General features: G+C 36.9%; 1 protein-coding gene across 2 annotated transcripts in view; it reads left to right on the top strand.

Moving 5' to 3' along the window:
• The window catches only part of DNAH8 (dynein axonemal heavy chain 8), a 310,080-nt gene that overhangs the window by 239,357 nt on the left and 50,685 nt on the right, over positions 1-20,038 (top strand). For both annotated transcript variants that reach the window (XM_039856088.1, XM_039856089.1), the window contains 6 exons: positions 326-447; positions 3,385-3,503; positions 5,122-5,324; positions 16,222-16,295; positions 18,271-18,423; positions 18,807-18,962. In XM_039856088.1, the coding sequence (XP_039712022.1) occupies positions 326-447; positions 3,385-3,503; positions 5,122-5,324; positions 16,222-16,295; positions 18,271-18,423; positions 18,807-18,962 (827 nt within the window). The remainder of the gene's footprint in view (positions 1-325; positions 448-3,384; positions 3,504-5,121; positions 5,325-16,221; positions 16,296-18,270; positions 18,424-18,806; positions 18,963-20,038) is intronic.

Here is a 20,038-nt window from a genome sequence, read left to right as displayed (position 1 = left end):
CCTATTTATTGATATCAAAATTGTACATTTCAGATTGTTAAAAAACAAAAAAAGTCAAACAACCACAACCAACTGAGAACAGTTCTTTGCAGGGAAAAATGACAAGGAATTGCCATAAATCAGTAAATAAAACACTGAATCAGTAAATAAAAGACTTGAAGGAAATGTATCCAAAAAAAGATAACCACATTTTCTGTAGTGGGATTATTTTCCAATTTTCCCATTTTTTTTTCTGTGATATGGTTATCACATTTTTATTATTTGGAAAATAATTTTTAAACCGCCGGCACAAGCTGACCTGATTCCCACCGATGCATTTCCCCAGGGGGAGCGGCTCTGGATCTGAAAGCCTGCCCTCCCAAGCCATTTCGCTGGATTCTCGATATGACCTGGCTGAACCTTGTGGAGCTGAGTAAACTTCCACAATTTGCAGAAATTATGAACCAGGTAGGAAAGGGCTGGATAAAAGTACAGATCTGTAAACCCAAACACACCTGGGCCATTTTCAGAGGGGCCTCCTGGCGACAAGTCTTTCACCCAAAGAAGTCCACACAGCTTTCAGGCTATGTGGCTTTCTGGGGAGATTTTGGAAAGACAGGTATTGAAAGGAACCTTTCCATAGGTGCAGGCTGCTGTCTGTGTGTGGTAGGCATGGGTCATTTACAAGCCTGCCTAAATTGCTGTTAGGATCAGAAGCGGTGGGTGGACCCTTTTGTTGTAGACTGTTGATGTTTTTACATTTTTACTTCTGCCTATTGTTAAATAACGTGTGCAAATTTGAATTTGAGGCAAATTAAGAAGTTGAGGTCCTTTTAAAAAAAAAATTAATCATTTCACCAGTAAGAATATAAAATGGCAAAGTATAATAGTGAAAATGGTAAAACGGGTCCTGATTTACCTGTTGTTTTTCTTATTTGAAAATGTAAATTTGTGATTGTGGATTAGTTGTTGTTTAGCTTTCACTGGAAAACAATTATGCGACTCGGAATAAAGATAGTTGTTTATTACTGGGGTCTGTTGGTTATGTCTGCCTGTCACTGATGGAGGGCCTGCCATTCCATTGTCAAAGCTGATAATCATCTTTTTTGAGGTTGCTGGTGATGGACAAAAGAGGTAGTAAGTAGACTACAAGTTGGCAGAGGCCTCATGCTGTCCTCATGTGAATCCCTCCCCTCAACCGCCTCCCACCCCAGCATAAACTAGGTGTGTCCGTTTAGTGGTGTTTCTGGAACACTATGTAGAGTCTTTACCTATTTAGCAGTGGTTGAGTCTGAGTCAATTGGATAAAGTCCCTAGATTCCACCTGTGGTAGACAGTAAGCTTTGTTTTGTAGTACAGCCACAGGTGAGGCCCCCAAGCCCAAACAAATACTCTGAAAAAAAAAAAGTCTTAGCTTGCTGGGAGACTGGGTAAGGGAGACCTTCAGGCACCACTGGAAGTCACTCAAAACCCATGGCCCCTGCAGACGAGTTATATCTATATAGGGACATGCGTTATTGTTTGCCTCTGTCAATTAGAATTTAAATACCCGTGGTGTAGGATCTGGTAGCTACTACTGCTTACTATAGGATAAGTACTTTGCAACAACAGTCACTGTGCAAGGAAAATATGATTGACTCCACTTTATAGATGAGAAACCAAAGTTCAGAAAGGTTAAATACATGCTCTTTCCCTGACAGCATGAGTTATTTCTCTCCAACTCCTTTCACACCATTGCTTGGGCCAGATGTGAGGGAAGGAGTCATTCTCAGGAAAGTTGCAGAAGTCAGTTGGCCATTGGTTTGGCCTGGCTGTGGGGAGGAGGAAGTAGAAGGAGATGAGTCTCCCAGCTGAGTGTCAGAGATTGAAACAAAAATAGCCTTAAATAGCAGCTGCACTGCCTTGGCATCTCAGGGCAAACTGTTTTAACACCTGGAAGTGGTTTTGCTAACAGGGAAGGCCAGGAAACGGAGTGGGAAATGGAGGTGGGTGACGAGGGGCTGGAAGTTATCTCATTGCCCATCACAGATGCAGCTCACTCAGGAAGCTCTATTGTGGTAGAGTCAAATTCAGCAAATGGAAGGCCTAGTCTGGGAATAAACACCTTTATTCTTGTACATCTTTCTCTCTAGCCGCTAGTGCGGAGGAGGCCTGCAGGGGGCGCCGCGGGTAACTGTGCAGGCACCAGTTCAGTAGGGTAGGGCTGCAGCAGCTCCCAGACCCTCCAAGAAGTATGGCAAGAGGATTCTCTGGGAGCAGCCAGCTAGAGAGAGCTGCTTCAAGTTTCAGGAGAAAGATGGAAGTTCTGAAACATTTCAGAAATTCTATTCTATCTTGTAGTGTTCCAGGGAATATTGGAGCAAGTAAATTATAGAGCAATTGTTTTGTTATTAATTTGCACCCTGTCTGTATCCTATACGGTGAATTGTTTGCATGATGTGGACTTTGGGCAGTTGTTTAACCTCTCTATGCCTCAGTAGAAAGTGGAGATGGCAGAAGTAAAAGTACAATCTTTGGGTCTGGTACATAGTATCTACTATATAAGCATTTGCTATTTGCTACTTATGCCTACCACCGCTTTTAAAACATGCTTGAAAACACTGTCTAAATAATCCAGCCTGATTGTTACCGAGGAGCAGATTCAGGCTCACCAATCTGTAGTTTTTGAAATTGGTTTTGACAGTTCTCGGGCAAAACTTTTAATGCTTCTGAAAACCTTCAGTTCTCTCCATGCTTCTAAAAGAACACGTTTGAGACCAGCTCTTGGAGAGAAATCATTCATTCTTAGGTTCAAGGTCTCCAGGCATGAGATCACTAGGAAAAAAAGTTTTGACTTTGTCATTTATTAGTATTGTAAGTAGAGGTCAACATTTAGAGGTTTGGTAATCAGAACAGTCTCAGCCGAGGGCAACTTTGTGCCCCCTCCCTGCCCCCCCCACCCCCCAAGAGCACTTGATAATGTCTGAAGACATTTTTTGATTGTCACAAACTTGGGAGAGGAGTGTTACTGGCATCTAGTGGGTAGAAGCCAGAGATGCTGCAAAAACATCCTACAATGAATAGGACAGCCCCCATCAACAAAAGATAATCTGACCCAAATGCCAATAGTGCTGAGGATGAGAAACCCTGGGCTGTGTTTTTTTCCTGCCCAATTGTTTAGTGTAATTAATACATGGTCCTAATTTTAGTGAATGATGTAGAAATGCAATAGTAAAACTAAAAGAGGACTAGGAATAGTAATATTCATGTTATCTGAGTCATTGTTTCTGAAGAAAAATGTAAACTGTATGGTTGTTTGAAAAATTATGTGTGCCTATAAAGAATGAATCTCTAAGGTTATTCAGAATCCTCTCCATTCCAATTGCTTATATTCCTATGGCTTGCAAATTGTCTTGTTTATTTTAGATATCTCGTAATGAGAAGGGATGGAAAAGCTGGTTTGATAAAGATGCTCCAGAGGAAGAAATTATCCCTGATGGATATAACGATTCTCTGGATACCTGCCGCAAACTTTTACTTATCAGGTGAGAATAGGTATTATCAGAGCTAGAAGTGTCACTCATCATAATGTCAAATTATAGCTCTTACCTCAGTGAGTTTACTTCTCCGTGTCCCAGTAGTTATTATAAGAAATGTATGTGCTTCCAAATTGCGGTTTTGGATGGCAGTTCTTTAGTTCCTTGACAAGTAAATAAAGTTGTGATGGTGGCAGGGAATTGTATGTTTTGACAGTGTATTAATGATAGTGCTTTTAACAAAAAAAAAAATGAAAAATGAAAAATATGCTTTTATTATTCACTTTATTCATTAGTGTTGAATTTACTTCTTTAAAAAATAGATATCCCAAAGGTACAAAGCAATTAGTTTATAAGCTGAAATTCAATTTCATCTGAGAGAAAAAAACATAACTATTACACTATCGATATGTATAAATGCTGTTTTGACTATTACAATGGAAGAAAACATTGAAATTGATGTTAAGAAAGAACATTCTTTTTTAAATCTTTTCTTTTCCTTCTCACTTTTCACATTTTCTCAATATCCAGTAGCTTAAAGAAGGCTTCTATATTAGAAGATGTGTCTGTGTGTGTGTGTGAGTGATTGGTGGGCAAGGCAGGAGGCTGGAGTTGGGGGGAGGGGAGATGAGACCACCAAAAGAATAACAAAAAGATGTTGGATTAATTTAGAGTAATTTTTGTTTTTATTAACATTATATACCTGAGTTTGCATTTCTTACAAAATGTTGTTTCCTGGATGTTGTCACTCTTTGAGAGTGATCACAGCAGTCAGTGATGGTGACTTCATGATCTACAGAGTATGAAAGAGCTGCTTGTTTTTATTGGAATAGATGTGTCTGTCTTTTATCCATTATTTTAAAATTAAATCTCTGTCAAATGAATAGTGTAATCTGTAGCATTTGATCTAAAATATCAAATATGAAATGACATTATTTAATGTGTCACTGTTTAGAACCCACTACAGTGCAGGCTACACAGATGGTGTTAAATAAATGCTTGCTGACCAACCTACTTCTGATACTTTTGATATGTTAATTCTCCTCCTGAAAACTGCAGGGCTCCAGACTGTGCAGCAGGCTGGCCCCTACCGTGTATGGAGCTGGCAGAGGACATCTCCCCTTGTGTCCCTGCTGAGTCCCCGGTGCCTAGAGCGGGGCCTGACATGTAGTAGGCGCTTGACAAATATTTGTCTAAGAATAAATGTACTCCTGTGTATCAGTTTGAATGAGGAATTGCTTCCCTGAAGCTGATTGCCCCAGTTAATAGGGATAATCACTGATGCGTTTTTTAAAAATAACCATTAAAGCTTTAGAGTAGTTGCTGCTGCTTCTGTAAATTAGACACTTGGATCAGCTGACTTCTAAGTTCCCTTCCAGACTAGCAACAGACAATGTTGTTACTGGCTCTGCCCTACTTCTTGCCAATGCTTAGCCCACAACTGCATGATTAAATTTGCACTCATCCAGGGATAGAAAACTTTGGCATCCCTCTTACATAAATCTGCATAAGGGAGAATTATCTCTCTTGTCCTTTGCTAATTAGATATGTTCTTTGCATGCTTAGAATTAGATAGAATAAAAATGAACAGACTAAATTTTTTCCTCTAACTTGTATTCATTTCCAGGTCTTGGTGCCCAGACCGTACTGTTTTTCAAGCAAGAAAGTATATTGCAGATTCTTTGGAGGAAAAGTACACAGAACCAGTTATCTTAAATCTGGAGAAAACTTGGGAAGAAAGTGACACACGAACACCTCTGATATGTTTCCTGTCCATGGGATCTGATCCCACAATTCAAATTGATGCATTGGCCAAGAAACTGAAGCTGGGTATGATCAGCAATCTATGAAATTTAACAAAACCTCTACTTTCTGCCTCAAAATTTGCCTTTCATAATTTCATAACCGATTCTAGAAATATATCCATAAAACTGAGTTAAAAAAATATTAAACTCCTTCCTCTTTCCTCTCTTTTCATATCTCATAGAGTGAGGGTGTGATAGATGTTTTTTGGGCAGAGAAGAACATACTCATCTACCATATATGGTTTTAAGTTGTAAGCAGATGATTATTACATGGATAGTAGGCTAACAGGGATGAACATACAAGAGCAAAGTTTGTTGGCATGGTTATATAAGAAATTATTATTAAAAGTGTATTTTGTCACCAGTTAAACTATAACCATGATTGTAATGCATAGTAGTTGGGGATTCAGTCATTCATGCTTTCATTCAATAACCATATAGTATAGGCAGTATGATAGGTTCTGTGAGTACAGAGGTGAATACAACATAGCTTGGGAACATGTAATCGAATACTGTGTGATGACACCTCTAACGGAGTTATGTAGACATGCCTGATTACAAGATCCAGAACTATTCAGGCTGCATAGGTTATAAGAGAGAGCATCACATTTATGATATTTTGAGTAGGATCTAAAAAAGTAGATAAAATGTTACCAGGTGGGATAGTGGGAAATAGAAGGAAACTTATTCCAGGGGGAGGAGCCAGGGCAAGGAGTTAAAACACCTAAGTTGTGAGAGTAGTTGTAAAGAACAAGGACCTGCAGAGCCCAATGTGATAGGATTGAGCCATCTTCATATAAGATGGCTGTTTATAGGAGGGCTGTTTATCTGTTCTTCGTCCTCTGAAAATCTGAATGTTGTTGGAACTGCCATTTGGGATCTTCCAGGTTCAGATCTCTATAACTGTACCTTGTTGGGTTAATTCATTCACATCTTCATAAAGATTATAAAGGTGATTGATCAAGAATCACTAAACCTACCCCATGAAAGAAAACTTACATCAAATTTATTACATAGTAATACGAACATGATATAAAATCAATTCGGTCACCTCCAAGTATTTGTCATATGTCCCCCTATGCTAAGAAGTTACTGAAAACCATTAGCTTATGGTAGCATGGTCTATGTTCATTCTCACTTTTCTCATTTTCAGTTGGTTCTGTTCACTGTCACCACACCATTCTGTGTTCTATAAGGATCCATGTTCGAATGGCTCTTTTGGCAGTTGCTCATGGCTAAATCTCATTAACCACCTTTAAAGTAGGCTATTTTGCTCTTGTATTTACACAACATGCTAGTCATCTGCATTGGTCTAAAAGTGGTGCCTCTCTTGCAGCCTCGTTGTTTGCAAATCTTTCTTGGATCTATTCCTCTAGGGTCTTTGTCCAACTGCTTCTATACCCCACTTCTCTCTGCGTATAGATTCCATTTTTTCTTTGTTGCCACAAACTAATGTCTATGTGACAGAACTCATGCTCTCTGGTGGCTCTTGGGTTTGCATGTTCAGTAAGTTCCTCACTCCTGGGGAATCTTCCTTTACTATCTTGGTGTCAAGTCCAAATATCTAGAGAAGAAATTAATTGGTTTTGCTTTGGTCATGTGCTTCTTTCTGGGCCAGTCAATGAACTGTTGCTGTGGAGATGGGTTCACAGGAGGAACCATATATATGGAGCTAGAATAGGAGTCATTTCTTAGAAGGGGATACTGTTCCTAGAAGAGAGGCATGTTCCACTAGAGTTAACATTTCAAATGTTAATAATACTGTGGTCTAGGACAGAGGTTTAAGAATAGAATTAAGAAATTCAATGCCTCCTTTGGGGAGAAATTATAACTATAACATTAAATGAATACATAAGGCCAGAATTGTGCTATCACTTTTCCTGTTATCACATGTTATCATACTGCTTTGCTTGGCCATTTGATGATTTCCATTTTTTGCTACTACTTTGTTTTTCCAACAATTGTTCAAGTTTCTATTGATTACTTTGTTAAGAGACTGAAACAAAGTGATCTGATTTTGACACCAAAGGACCCAATGCATTATAAAGAACTCTTTGCTAAATCATATTTAGGAATGCTAGGGAGTCATATTCTGTTCATTGCTTTGGGTTGAAAATCCTCAAAATATCTATGAAAATGAAACTTTATGTAGACAGAATAATATTAATCTAGTCTCAACTAGAAATATTTCATTTAGATAAATGGATAACAGATAATCACAGAATGTTCAAGGTAAAAAGGACTCTGAAAATCTTGAAATCTGCCTACCTTATTATACAGGTGGGGAATCTAAAACCTGGAGACAAGGCCAGAGGCCTAGTTGGTGACAGATCTGATTCAGGACTTAGCTCTGGGCTTCCCAATCAGTGTCTTTATCTTTCATTCCCTCTCACTGCCTTTATTGGATGAGTTAAGCAGTTATCTGACAGCAACTTGAGAGACGGGACCATATCAAATAAGTTTTTGTAGGAAAAGAGGAAAAGGAAAACTCATTATGGATACTGTCTGGTGCCTGTCGAGCTCTGCAGTGAGAGATTTGGAGCAGATAAATTCTGCACCAAAACACTGGGTTCCTGGGAAAGGGGGAGAAAACAGATGGATTTAGCATGAGAACCATACTTGGAGCCTGGGTGAGGGAGAAAGGGGTCCCGGAGGAAGGGTGGGTTTGAAAACAGAATCTGAACACAAACAAAAGAGAACGAATAGAATACAAACTCACAAAGACACAAAAGTGGGAAGGATAAAATTAGTATAACAATATACATGGTTAAAAATTAAAATAATGAGAATAGTACATAATTATGGTAATAAACTTAAATATTTCATTTAAATTGAGAATTTTGTAGAAAAAATACAAATGTACAAAATTTTCTCAGAAAAGCTAGAAAAACCTGAGGAAAATTAGAAGTTTAAAATTATTGTGTCAGCAAAGGCTATCGGATGATTGGATGATTATTTTTGATAATTCCTTTAAAACTTAGAGATGCTGCATTCCATTCCAGAACATAGAAGAAGAAGATAATATTATTTTGATATCAAAAATAGACCAAGATAGTAACTGCATAAAAGAAAAAAAACCACATATTGATCCTACTTCTACAAATATAAGGATCTTAACTAAAATGCAATCAAGAAGAATTTAGCTTAACAGTTTAAAAATAATATGCAAAAATTAATAATAATGTGCCTTGACCAGGTAGGAATGCATGAATAAAATAGAAAGATATGATAATGAAAAAATCTTATCATAACTATAAGCGACTTTCCTTTAAGCTAATCATAATATTACCTTGATAGGTGCTAGAAAAGCATTTTATAAAAATCCAATATTTGTATTTGGCTTTTTAAAGTAAGAATAGAAGGTGATTTTGTTAGTATGATAATGAATATGAACTTCAAACATCAACATCATACTTATTGATGAATGACTAGAGACATGCCCATTAAAGTCAGGAAGAAGATAAAGATGTCTGCTACCACCACTGTTATTTAGTATTGATGTGGAAGATACAGCTAATGTGTTGTAAGAACCATAAATAAAAGATATAACTACTGGAAAGGAGGGACAAATATCATCATTATTCTCAGACTGTGTAATTGTCTAACTAAAACATACAAATGAATCAACTGAAAAACGATTAGACTTAACAGGATAGTTCAGTAAGGTGGCTGGTCACAAAATAAATATATTAAGAAATCAATGGAGCAGTCTTGTAAAATAAAGTGTAAAAATCTCATTCACTACAGCAATAAAAATAAAACTAAGAAATAATTTTTAAAATACCCATTAGAAGAAAACTATAAAACTTTCTTAGAGACATAAAAGTAGGATAGAATCATGGGGAGTTAAATTACATTTCTAGTATAAAGATTCAATATTGTAAAGGCGTCAATAGTCTTCTAAATTACTCTATAAATTGAATGCAAGTCTAATTGAAATTCCAACAGTATCTTTTTTTCTAATTGGGTAGTAGAGGAATCTTAGATCATCTAGAGCAATAAATGGACAGAAATAGCCAAGAAAGTTTGAAAAGGAAAAAGAATAACGGAGAATGAACACCACCAGATTTTTAAAACTTTATCAAATGGTAATAATTTAATCATGTGGAACTGGCTCAGTGGATAAACAGATCAATGAAGCAAAAGAAAAGGCCCCAAATTAGACTCTAGTACATGTAATAGCTCAGTCTCTGATAAGAGTCACATTTCAAATCAGTGGAGGAAAAATAAATTAGTCAATAAACAGTGTTGGGATAGCAGGTTAACTTTCGAAAAAAGTAAGGATTTTACCTTACATTAAACTCCAAAGTAAATTCTACATTGATTAAGGTTTTAAATGGTTTAAAGTAATCCATAAAAGAATAAAAAGAATATATTGAATAGTTATATACTACCGGGGTAGCTGAGATTTTCTTGATCATAATACCGAAGTCCAAAACCAGGGAGACAAGATAGTTTGGATAAAGTTTTAAAACTTCTGTATATCAAAAGCACCAAATGTAAAATTAAAGTACAAATGAGGATAAGAATGTGGGTTAGGAATTACAGCATTCCATTTCAGTCCTTTTTTATATATATCACGAAGCCTCTTTAAAAAAAATACTCTGTATGCTTTGTCCCAAGTATTCTACATGTATGAATTTTTCCTAAGATAATATTGAGAGATACACATCCAGGTTTGTATGTAAATATGTTTAATTTAGCGCTATTTATAATATCGAAAAATTGGAAAATGTCTTGAATATACGAAAGGGTCACGGTTGAATGATCAGCATAATGAAACACTGTCCCAACATTAAAGACTGCTTTCCAATAACATTTAATGGCAGTAAAATGCTTACAATATACTGTTAAGAAGTAGAGGTGTAAAATAACACATGTGAGTGTATGTATATATGTAATACACACATACATACAATACATATATATATATAAATTTTAATATAGATAAGTGTGCAATCTCTTATTCAAAACTCTTGGGGCCAGATATGGAAATTTGAATTTTTTAGCTTTTAGAAAGGTAGTATTTTATAAATTATATAATACATCACGGATAAAAGTATCAGTATTCATACAGATAAATAAAGACTATTAATAGCCTCATGTCCATTGAGGTCAGCTTTTGCCACTAAAATGATTTTGTGGTAACACTTAGTTTTTGGAGTGTTCTGAATTTTGAAATGAGGGTAAGGGATTATGGATTTTGCATATTAAAAAGATTAGAGTGAAGATCTCTAGGGAGAGATACTGGTGATTTTCATTTTCTTTTTTATAGGATCCTGTATTTTCCAAGGCTCTCACTATGAACATTTATTGCTTAATTAGAAATAAAAAGTTAAAAAAAAAAAAAGAAAGGAAAAATGAAAGAGACACAAGTCTAATTTTGGAAAGAAATGGAAAAACAGTTGAAATCTTACTAAAGTCTCTCAAATACAAAGAGCCAAAGAATAAAAAATAAAATAAAACCAAACCCCAAACCAGCAAATAGTAATCACGTTGCAGGTGATGCAGGTAATACAACGTAATTACTCTCTCTTGAGAGTGTCCTAGCAGCTTTCTCCACCCTCTCTAGAAATTCAGCCTGTCCTGCCTCTTACCTTACTGGACTCCGGCCTTTGGGACCCTTTCCCTCCTCAAATGTGAAGTTTTCTCACTTTTCCAATGTCAATCGATCTAGTTTTTCCAGACCATTCAGAAAATTTATTAAATATTTATTGACCTGTGTTAAAAATTAAGAAAGATTACAAATCAATAACTTAACCTTTCACCTTAACAAACTAGGAAAAAAAAGACAAACTAAATCCAAAGCAAGAAAAATGAAGGAAATAATAAATATTTGAATGAAAAGAAAAGGAAATAGAGACTAGAAAAACAACAGAATCAACAAACCAGAAATATCTTCTTTGAAAAGATCAACGAAACTGACAAACTTTTAGCTTAACTGGCCAGGATGAAGGCTAAAGTTACTAACATCAGGAATGAAAAAAGGGACTTCACTATTGAGCTGATGAAATTAAAAAAGAACATAAATAAATACTGTGAACAAAGATACTAACAGATTAGTTAACCTACATGAAATGGACAAATTGTTAGGAAGAGACAGCTACTGAAAGTGACTCAAGAATAGAAAATCTGAATAGACCAATAGGAAGTAAAGAGATTGATTCAGTAATGAAAAACTTACAAAGGAAATACCCGGACCAGATGGCTTCACTGGTGATTTCTACTAAATGTTTACAGAATAACACTGATTCTTCTCAAACTTTTCCAAAAAATAAAAGAGGGAACACTTCCAAACTTATTCTATGAGACCAGTATTACCCTGATATTGAATCCAGACAAAGCCATCAAAAGAAGAGAAAACGAAAATTATGAATATAGAAGCAAAAATCCTGAACAAAATACTATCAAACCAAATGTAGCACCATACAAAAAAGATTTATGTATCATGCATGACCAAGAGGGTTTATCCCCAAAATGAAGGATTGGTTAAACATATAAAAGTTAATCAATGTAGTATGCCATGTTAATAGAATCAAGGACTAAAACCACATGAATTATTTCAATAGTTCCAAGAAAAAAAAAAACATTGAAAAAAATCCAACACTCTTTCATAATGAAAACACTTAACAAATTAGAGTTAAAAAGGAGCTTCTTCAGTTTGATAAAAGGAACCTACAAAAAACCCACAGCTAACATCATACTTAAGGGTGCTACTCCCAAAGATCAGGGGCAAGACAAGGGTGTCTGCCTTCACCACTTCTATTCAGCATTGGATTGGAGGTGTCAGGGCAATCAGACTAGAAGAAGAAATAAAAGGCATCCACGCTGGAAAAGAGGAAGTAAAACCATCTCTGTTAGCAGATGACACGACTTTGTATAGAGAAAATTCTAAAATGTCCACCAAAAATCTATTAGTGCTAACAAGTGAATTCACTGAGGTTGCAAGATACAAGATTAACATTTGAAAAATCATTCTTTTTCTACACACTAGCAAAAAGGATCCAAAATCAAAATTATAAATGCAATTCCATTTACAATTTCATTAAAAAATACCTAGGAATAAATTTAACAAAGAAGTGAAAGACTTGTACATTGAAAACATAGTTGAAAAAAATTAAAGAAGACCTAAAAAGATGAAAAAACATTCCATGTTCACGGATCAGAAGATTTAATGTTGGTAAGATGGTAGTACTCTCCAAATTGATATACAGATTTAAGTCAACCCCTATCAAAATCCTAGCCGCTTTTTTTTTTGTAGAAATTGACAGGCTCACCTTAAAATTCATATGGAAATAAATGGGACCCAAAATAGCCAAAACAATCTTGAAAAGGAAGATCATAGCTGTAGGACTCACACTTCCCAATTTCAAAAATTACTACAAAGCTACAATAATCAGGACAGTACAATACTGGCATAAAGTAGATATATTTATCAGTGGAATAGAACTGAGGGTCCAGAAATAACCTCTTACTTATATATATGGTCATTCAGTTTTTCAACAAGGGTGCCAGACTGTTCAATGGGGGAAAGGACAATTTTTTTTTTCAACAAATGGTGCTGAAAAAACTGATATTTTGAAAAGAATGAAGTCCGACCTTTATATTACACCATATACAAATATTAACTCAAAATTTATCAGAGACATAAATGTAAGAGCTACAACTATAAAACTCTGAGAAGAAAATGTAGGTATAAATCTTTGCGACCTTGGATTAGGCAGTAGTTTTCTAGATATGAAGCCAAAAACATAAGCAATAAAAGATGAAATAGATAAATTGGACTTCATCAAAATTCAAAACTTTTGTGCTTCAAAGGACACCATCAAGGAAGTGAAAAAGACACCCTACAAAATGAGAGAAAATATTTGCAAATCTTACATCTGATAGGGATCTGATATGCAAAATATATAAAGAAACCTTGTAATTCAACAAGTCAAATAATCCAATTTAAGAAAGAGCAAATGGTTTGAATAGACATTTCTCCAAAGATATACTCCTAAGTATATATTCAAGAGAACTGAAAACATGCCCACACCAAAACTTACACATGAATGTTCATAGTGGCGTTATTCATACTAGGCAAAAAGTGGAAACAATTCAAATGTCCATCAACTGATGAATCGATAAACACAATGTGGTATATACATACAATGGACTATTATTACTCAGCTATAAAAATGAATGAAGTTTTGATGCATGCTACAGCATGGATGAACCTAGAAAAATATTAGGTTAAGTAAAAGACAGACACAAAAGGTCACATATTGTACATTCCATTTATACGAAATGTCTAGAATAGAGACAGGAAGTAGATTAGTGGTTGCTGGGGTAGGAGGGGGTGATGAAGAGGGACTGCTAATGAGTGTAGGTTTCCTTTTTGTGCTGGTGAAAATGTTCGGAGATTAAATGGTAGTGATAGTTGTACAACTTTATGAATATACTAAACATTGAATTGTATACATTAAAAGGATAATTTTATGATATGTGAATTACATATCAGTTTTAAAAGTTTACGGAAATATTTATTGAACATCTGCTGAGTGCCCTACACTGTCTAGGTGCTAGGTAAGACACCATGATCTAAGTCTCTTCTCTCATGGAACCGACATCCTAGTGTGGGGGCAAAACAGGCAATAATCGATAAGCAAGTGAGTATATAATAAGCTAAGAAAAGCATATGAGATGCTAAAAAAGAAGCAGGGTAAGGGGCAGAGTGATGGAGGTGGGTGTGCCGTTTTAGATAGGTTGGCCAGGGAAGGCCTTATTGAGAGGGTGAGGAAGACCTGAGATGTGAAGGCAGGGAGTCAGTGCAACTGTCAAGGAAACACGTTTCGGGCAAAGGGAGCAGCAGTGAGGCTGGAGTGTGTATGAGGAAGCTAGAGCAGCCAGAGAAAAAAGAAATGAGGGGAGAGGTAGATAATGAAACGGGTGTGTGTGTGTGTGTGTGTGTGTGTGTGCGGTGTGTGTGTGTGTGTGTGTGTGTGTGGTATAGTGTATTTTGCAGGTGGGGGCAGAGGTTGCGTGGGGCCTTACAGGCTGTAGGTAAGAACTTTGAATTGGATTTTGGATTTTACTCTGAAGGAAATGGAAGGCCATCAGATGTTTCTGAGTAGAGGATGGACATAATCTGATTTAGGGCTTGACAGAATCTCTTTGTCTGAAGTGGGAAGAAAAGCTAATAGGGGACAAGAGTGGGAGTCACCAGTTAGGAGTTTATTGCAAAAATCCAGGCAAAAGGTGATGGTCACTGGGACCAGGGGAATAAAAGTGCAGATGTCGAGGAGTGGTCAGATTCTGGGTATGTTTTGAAGCGATGTCTCTAAGTCTCCTCTTGACCCCTTACCTGGATCGAGATAAGAAACTCAGGCCACCTGAACTAAAACTCTTTACTTTAGAAGGTGTATTTCAGAAGAGTTGGAAGGAGAGGCTATAGATCGTGGCTCACTCTTACATGTTAATACTTCTTGTCCATATCAGCCTTCCCCCGTTGACCCGCTGAGCATCTGTGTGTTCTTCCAAAATAAGGAGGATTCACTGTTTCTCTGTATGATCCAGAAGACCCTCCCATTCAAGTCCCACCTCCCCTTTCTTCTCCTTTTGTGGGTGTGTAGATTCTTCTCAGATGCCCCCCTACCCCCGACCCCCGCCAGGGCGCAGTACCTGTTTGCACTTGAGCAGGAGAGAACCATGGGGCTTTAAGGCTGAGGGGTGAGGGGTGGAATCCAGCTTCATTCAGTAACCCTTGGCCTATTGCAATTCCTGATTCTCCAAGCAGCGCTCTTCCGTCCTCTCTCAGGCACCCATTGCAGACTTTTTCATTGTGGCCCTAGTCCACAAATAATCCCTAACATTGTACCCCGTAAACCTTAATAGAGTATCTAGTCATTAACCACGGGGTGCCCTTTAAATGCTGTATTATGAAAACTTCGTCTCTGGTTCCTGACATTCTTCTCTCCCCATCCCATGAATTTCTCAAGTCCCTTGTAGCCTCTATGAGCAGTTCCCAAACCAGCCTCGTTGTTTGCCCAGAGACAGCAGCCCATTTTTCTGAGGATTCAGCCTCATCCAGTAGAGCGGGGCTAAAGCATATGCTGCTTCCCAATGTTTCTACTGACCTCCTTTCCTCATGCCTCTCAAGCTCAAGAAATTCTGGGTCCATGAGGCTTGCTTAAAAGTTAATTTCCAATTTAGGTTTCACAAGCATGATTCATAGACTTCAATTTAGTGAATTCATATGGCAGGACACAAATGTGGTTCTCTGCCTGGGACCTCAGATTTACTAATGAGCCTAAGTAGTGTGTTCTCCCTTGAATTATAATCACTTCTGATCTCGGAGTGATCTCCACTTTCTCCTCGCACTCAGTTCCAAGGTGGTGATTTAATCTTAGGAGCAGTTACCCCTGAATGCAGCCCTCATAGGGCTGAGCTGCCTCCAGTTGCATCTCAGAAAATCTCAGTAAACAAAACCAAAACAGACAAACAGAAAACATTGTAAGCCTGGCATCTTAAAAGAATAAAAAGCCAATTAAACCTTTACTGAAGCATCTGTAAAATACCAAAATGTTTCTGATCAAAACATATAGCAAAATTTAAAAATCCTCTTTTCCTCTGAATACCTGTGATGGTATTGTAGCTGCCTCTCTCACCATCAATCTTTCTTCTCGTTATCTCCAAAGACCCCCAAACTCTCTAAAAGCCCAAGCTTGTGTCTTTTGTCTTTTTCTCTGTCCTTACCTCTCCAGGTGGTTCTTCCAGTTACTGCTCTAATGTCTCGTCACCACAACCAAAGGCCAGACCCATTTGAATAACAAAGGCTTTCTTAGAGGGAGGGAGACCTTGACCATTCAGAAATTATTTTTTCTTCCGATCCTGTTATAAAATTTATGTTTTATCATAGAGAACATTCTCCTATGTTACAGAATGCAGAACTATCTCAATGGGGCAAGGACAAGAAGTACATGCTCGAAAGCTGATTCAGATGTCAATGCAGCAGGTATGTAGCAAGGGATAACTCCTAATGCAGCATTCTTGCTGTGGTTCCTCTGGCCATCGGGTCTACCTAGGACCACCACAGTGATGTTCGAAACATTCTGCCTGTGATGCTCAATCATTCTTTCCATTTTTGTTTATGTATATGTAGTAATCTTTGATTTTAAACCTCAAGCTACTTTACTCCTGACATCTCCACAAAAAGCTGGTTCCATATTCTGTAGTATATGCTCTATTTTATTTTCACTAATTTTTTTTTTTTTGACAATGTGGCAGACATGCTTTCTGGTTCCTAAGGATGCAGCTATAGCAATCTTGTAATTTCATGATCAATATCAACAGATAAGGCTTAAGAAGTGACAGACTGAGACAGTTAAATTTCAATTTTTGGTTAAAGTTAGACTTTCATTTTTCATTAATGGATAGTTTCAGGCAAATAAATATTTGAGGATGTTGTGTTTAAATATTGATAATTGTTTTATTGAAAACTGCAAGCTGGATGGAATACTGAGATACGTTTTCCATCACACGTAATAAATACACAGGACATTAATTTTATAGAAATGCTTGGTAGATAACAGTTTCAGCTATAATAAGAAATTGCACCATCTGTGAAAATAAAATAAGATCTTGGGTTTACTTTTAAGCTTTTGATCTCCTAACGTCCATAGCAACTTACGTACAGCTTTTCCGTGGGAATAAATGACTAGAGAGGGTTAATGGGCTAAAATTCTACTTGGGTCATCAAATTTTCAAGCTAGTCATTAATTCTCAAGTGCCCTAAGCCTTAATCTTTATCACTTAATTAAATTCAATAATATATTGTATTTAATTTGTATATTCCAAAGCTATTATATATAAATTATTTTACTCAGATCAAATGATTCATTCTATTGAGTGATTTAACAGTTGAACTTTGGGCTTTAAATAACTTCTTCAGTTTCCATGAGTGAGAAACTTTTTAATTTAAATATTGCATTCACATTAACCTTCTTCGGAATACTAGCTTTTATAATTTTCATGTTCTATTTCTCAAAATGGGATAAGTTCTGATATTAATGGCATTGTTAGGAAAAAAAAAAATGAACATATGCAGCCACACTGCCACATAAAGGACACCAGGTTTAGGATAAAGCTGACATTACAGAATGAAGAGTGGGGAACCAGAAATTAACCGTGAAGTCCACATCTTCCCCTAGACATCCCAGTTATCTAGAACAACATGTCCCCTTTGCTGTTTAAGCCAGTCTGTGTTGTATTTTCTTTTACAGTAGAAGGCATAATGCACAAACCTTACCATATATTTATTGTGCTCAGTATTTTGTAGCTTTATTTATCTGATCTCATTATATAAGGGTATCAATATTATCTAGTTAATAAACTATTTTCTCATACAGCAGCGATGGTTATGTGACTTTCATTGTTAAAGAAAATTTTATCAAATATTTAGATAGTGCTTCATAAGTTTTACAGTTTCAGCAATGTATGGGAAGAGTGATGACAGAGAATGAGGTTTAGCATTAGGGTAACAAATGTCACCAAATGCATTGTCTCCAACCTTCACGATGGAATGTGTACCTCTCTTTGTAACTATGGATAACTTGGTTTGGGGATAAGTCAATTCTGATTTACTGTACGCAGGACAATTTAAGTTTCCAATTCCAAAATCCCTATTCCCACCATTAGATGGTGCACACACTGTACTTATACAAGTTTGACTGCACATTTTAATTTGTTTCCTTATGAACCAGGGGTGGCAGAATACAATCATTTTGAACCCACTTGACTTCAAGTAACCAGCTTTACCAGTAGCAGAAGAAATTATTGTATGATAATTTTATTAAAAATCTATGCTCAAAACAGAGTAGTCACATGCGCTAAGCAAAGGTTTAAAATGAATGTGTTTGTACATTTTGTTTTTATTAAAATTATAGCAAAAAAGTTATAAGAAATTAATATGAAATCATTTTGGAATACAGGGTGGCTGGGTATTACTGCAAAATTGTCACCTTGGCCTAGAATTCATGGATGAATTGCTAGAGACAATAATGACCACTGAAGCCAATGATGATTCTTTCCGTGTATGGATAACCACTGAGCCCCACGATCGATTTCCGATTACATTGCTTCAGGTTTGTTACTATGAAATAAGTGTCTTTTTCTTGTGAGTTCTATAAGTAAAGATAGCATAATTGGCATTACCGAAAGATGGAAACACAGCAGGGGCTTTTTGGTCCAGCAGAGCATCTGCACTGTAAAATCTTATACTATAATCACCAAAATTTTGACTATAATCACCAAGATTATATAGCACATGTTTCCACAGGAGAGTTCCAAGACTTGGTACTAATGTATTGGGTTTCAGCTCTGATCAATGTCATTCGTTTACACAGGGCTGGATTTCAGCCCGCATTTTATGTACCGTAAGCACGTTGTTGTTTGACGTATTGTAATTTCTATTTTATCCCTTACAATAATTTATAGAAACAAAACTACCATTTGCTTTTTATGACAGACTTCTCTCAAATTCACTAATGAGCCACCTCAAGGTGTACGTGCAGGTTTGAAAAGAACATTTGCTGGAATTAATCAAGACCTTCTGGACATCAGTAATTTACCCATGTGGAAGCCAATGCTTTACACGGTAGCATTTTTACACTCCACTGTGCAGGTAACTCCTGAGACTGGTTTGCACATTTAGGGGATGCTAATGATGTTATGTTGCCTTATCGTAAAGCCTTTCCACTGTCTGCCCCGTCACCCTGCCTTTTTTTCCTTCATGGCACTTTTCTTCACCTGCCGTAGTATATACTTGTTTATGCACTTCACGTGTCCTCCCACCCCCTTCCCCACCCTGACTGTTAAGAGTGTAAACCTCTCGAGGGCAAAGACTTTGTCCTTTTGTAGCTGCCGAATCTTTCCCTGTCTCACAGCATTGCCAGAGCTCAATAAATATTTGTGGGTTGAACAAACAGATTATTTAAATAAGAGCTTGGTTTCCAAAGTACCTCTGCCAGCTAGGAATGTTATATACACCATCACGTGTAATACTAACAACCACATTTTAAGGTAGGTTTATCACCTTTTCAGAAATTAGGGAATTAACACTCAGAGGGGTTAAGTTCGCTTGTAGGTGGTAGATCCAGGAGTCAAGTCCACACTGGCTTTTCAGATGCAAGTATGTTTTGACCCTACTCCCCACTAGTGAAAGTGGGGGGAGGGAGTTTGGGAGGAGGAGTCACAGTGGTTATCTGTCTTTTGTTTGCTTTTTGCTTTTACTATATACTTAAATAGTAATTTAATAATTTTATGGCTACCTAGCAAGTTGCCTGTGGAATTTTTTCATTTCATGTGGCTTTGTTCTACATTTGAATTTTATATTTTGTTTTGTATTTGAAAGCTACATAATGTTAATGTACTTGATTCACTCCTTGATCTCACAGAGAGACGAAGAAGCTCCTTTTACCCCTTCCTGCATTTCTCCCTTCCCTGAGGCTGAAGTGGAGACCAAAGGAATCAACTGGCTTGTACCAGGCATTGTTGCTTTAGATTCATACAGTGGTGCTCAGAGCTTTGCCCATCTCCCTGCCCTGCCCGGAGGTGGAGGGAAATTGAGTGCTTACCCAGAGAATGCTGGGCTTATTTACCCTCAGCCTTCTTGTCCCTACTATTTTATAGGGTTCCAACAGAGAACCTGCCCAACAGAAAGGGCTGTGTAGAGGGGACAGCTGGTGTTTATCTGTCCCT

This window comes from Pteropus medius, unplaced genomic scaffold (genome assembly GCF_902729225.1).
Source record: "Pteropus medius unplaced genomic scaffold, Ma_sr-lr_union100, whole genome shotgun sequence".
Classification (NCBI taxonomy): Eukaryota; Metazoa; Chordata; class Mammalia; order Chiroptera; family Pteropodidae; genus Pteropus; species Pteropus medius.
Note: the sequence above shows the minus strand (reverse complement) of the source record. Positions and strands in the feature narration are given on the sequence as shown.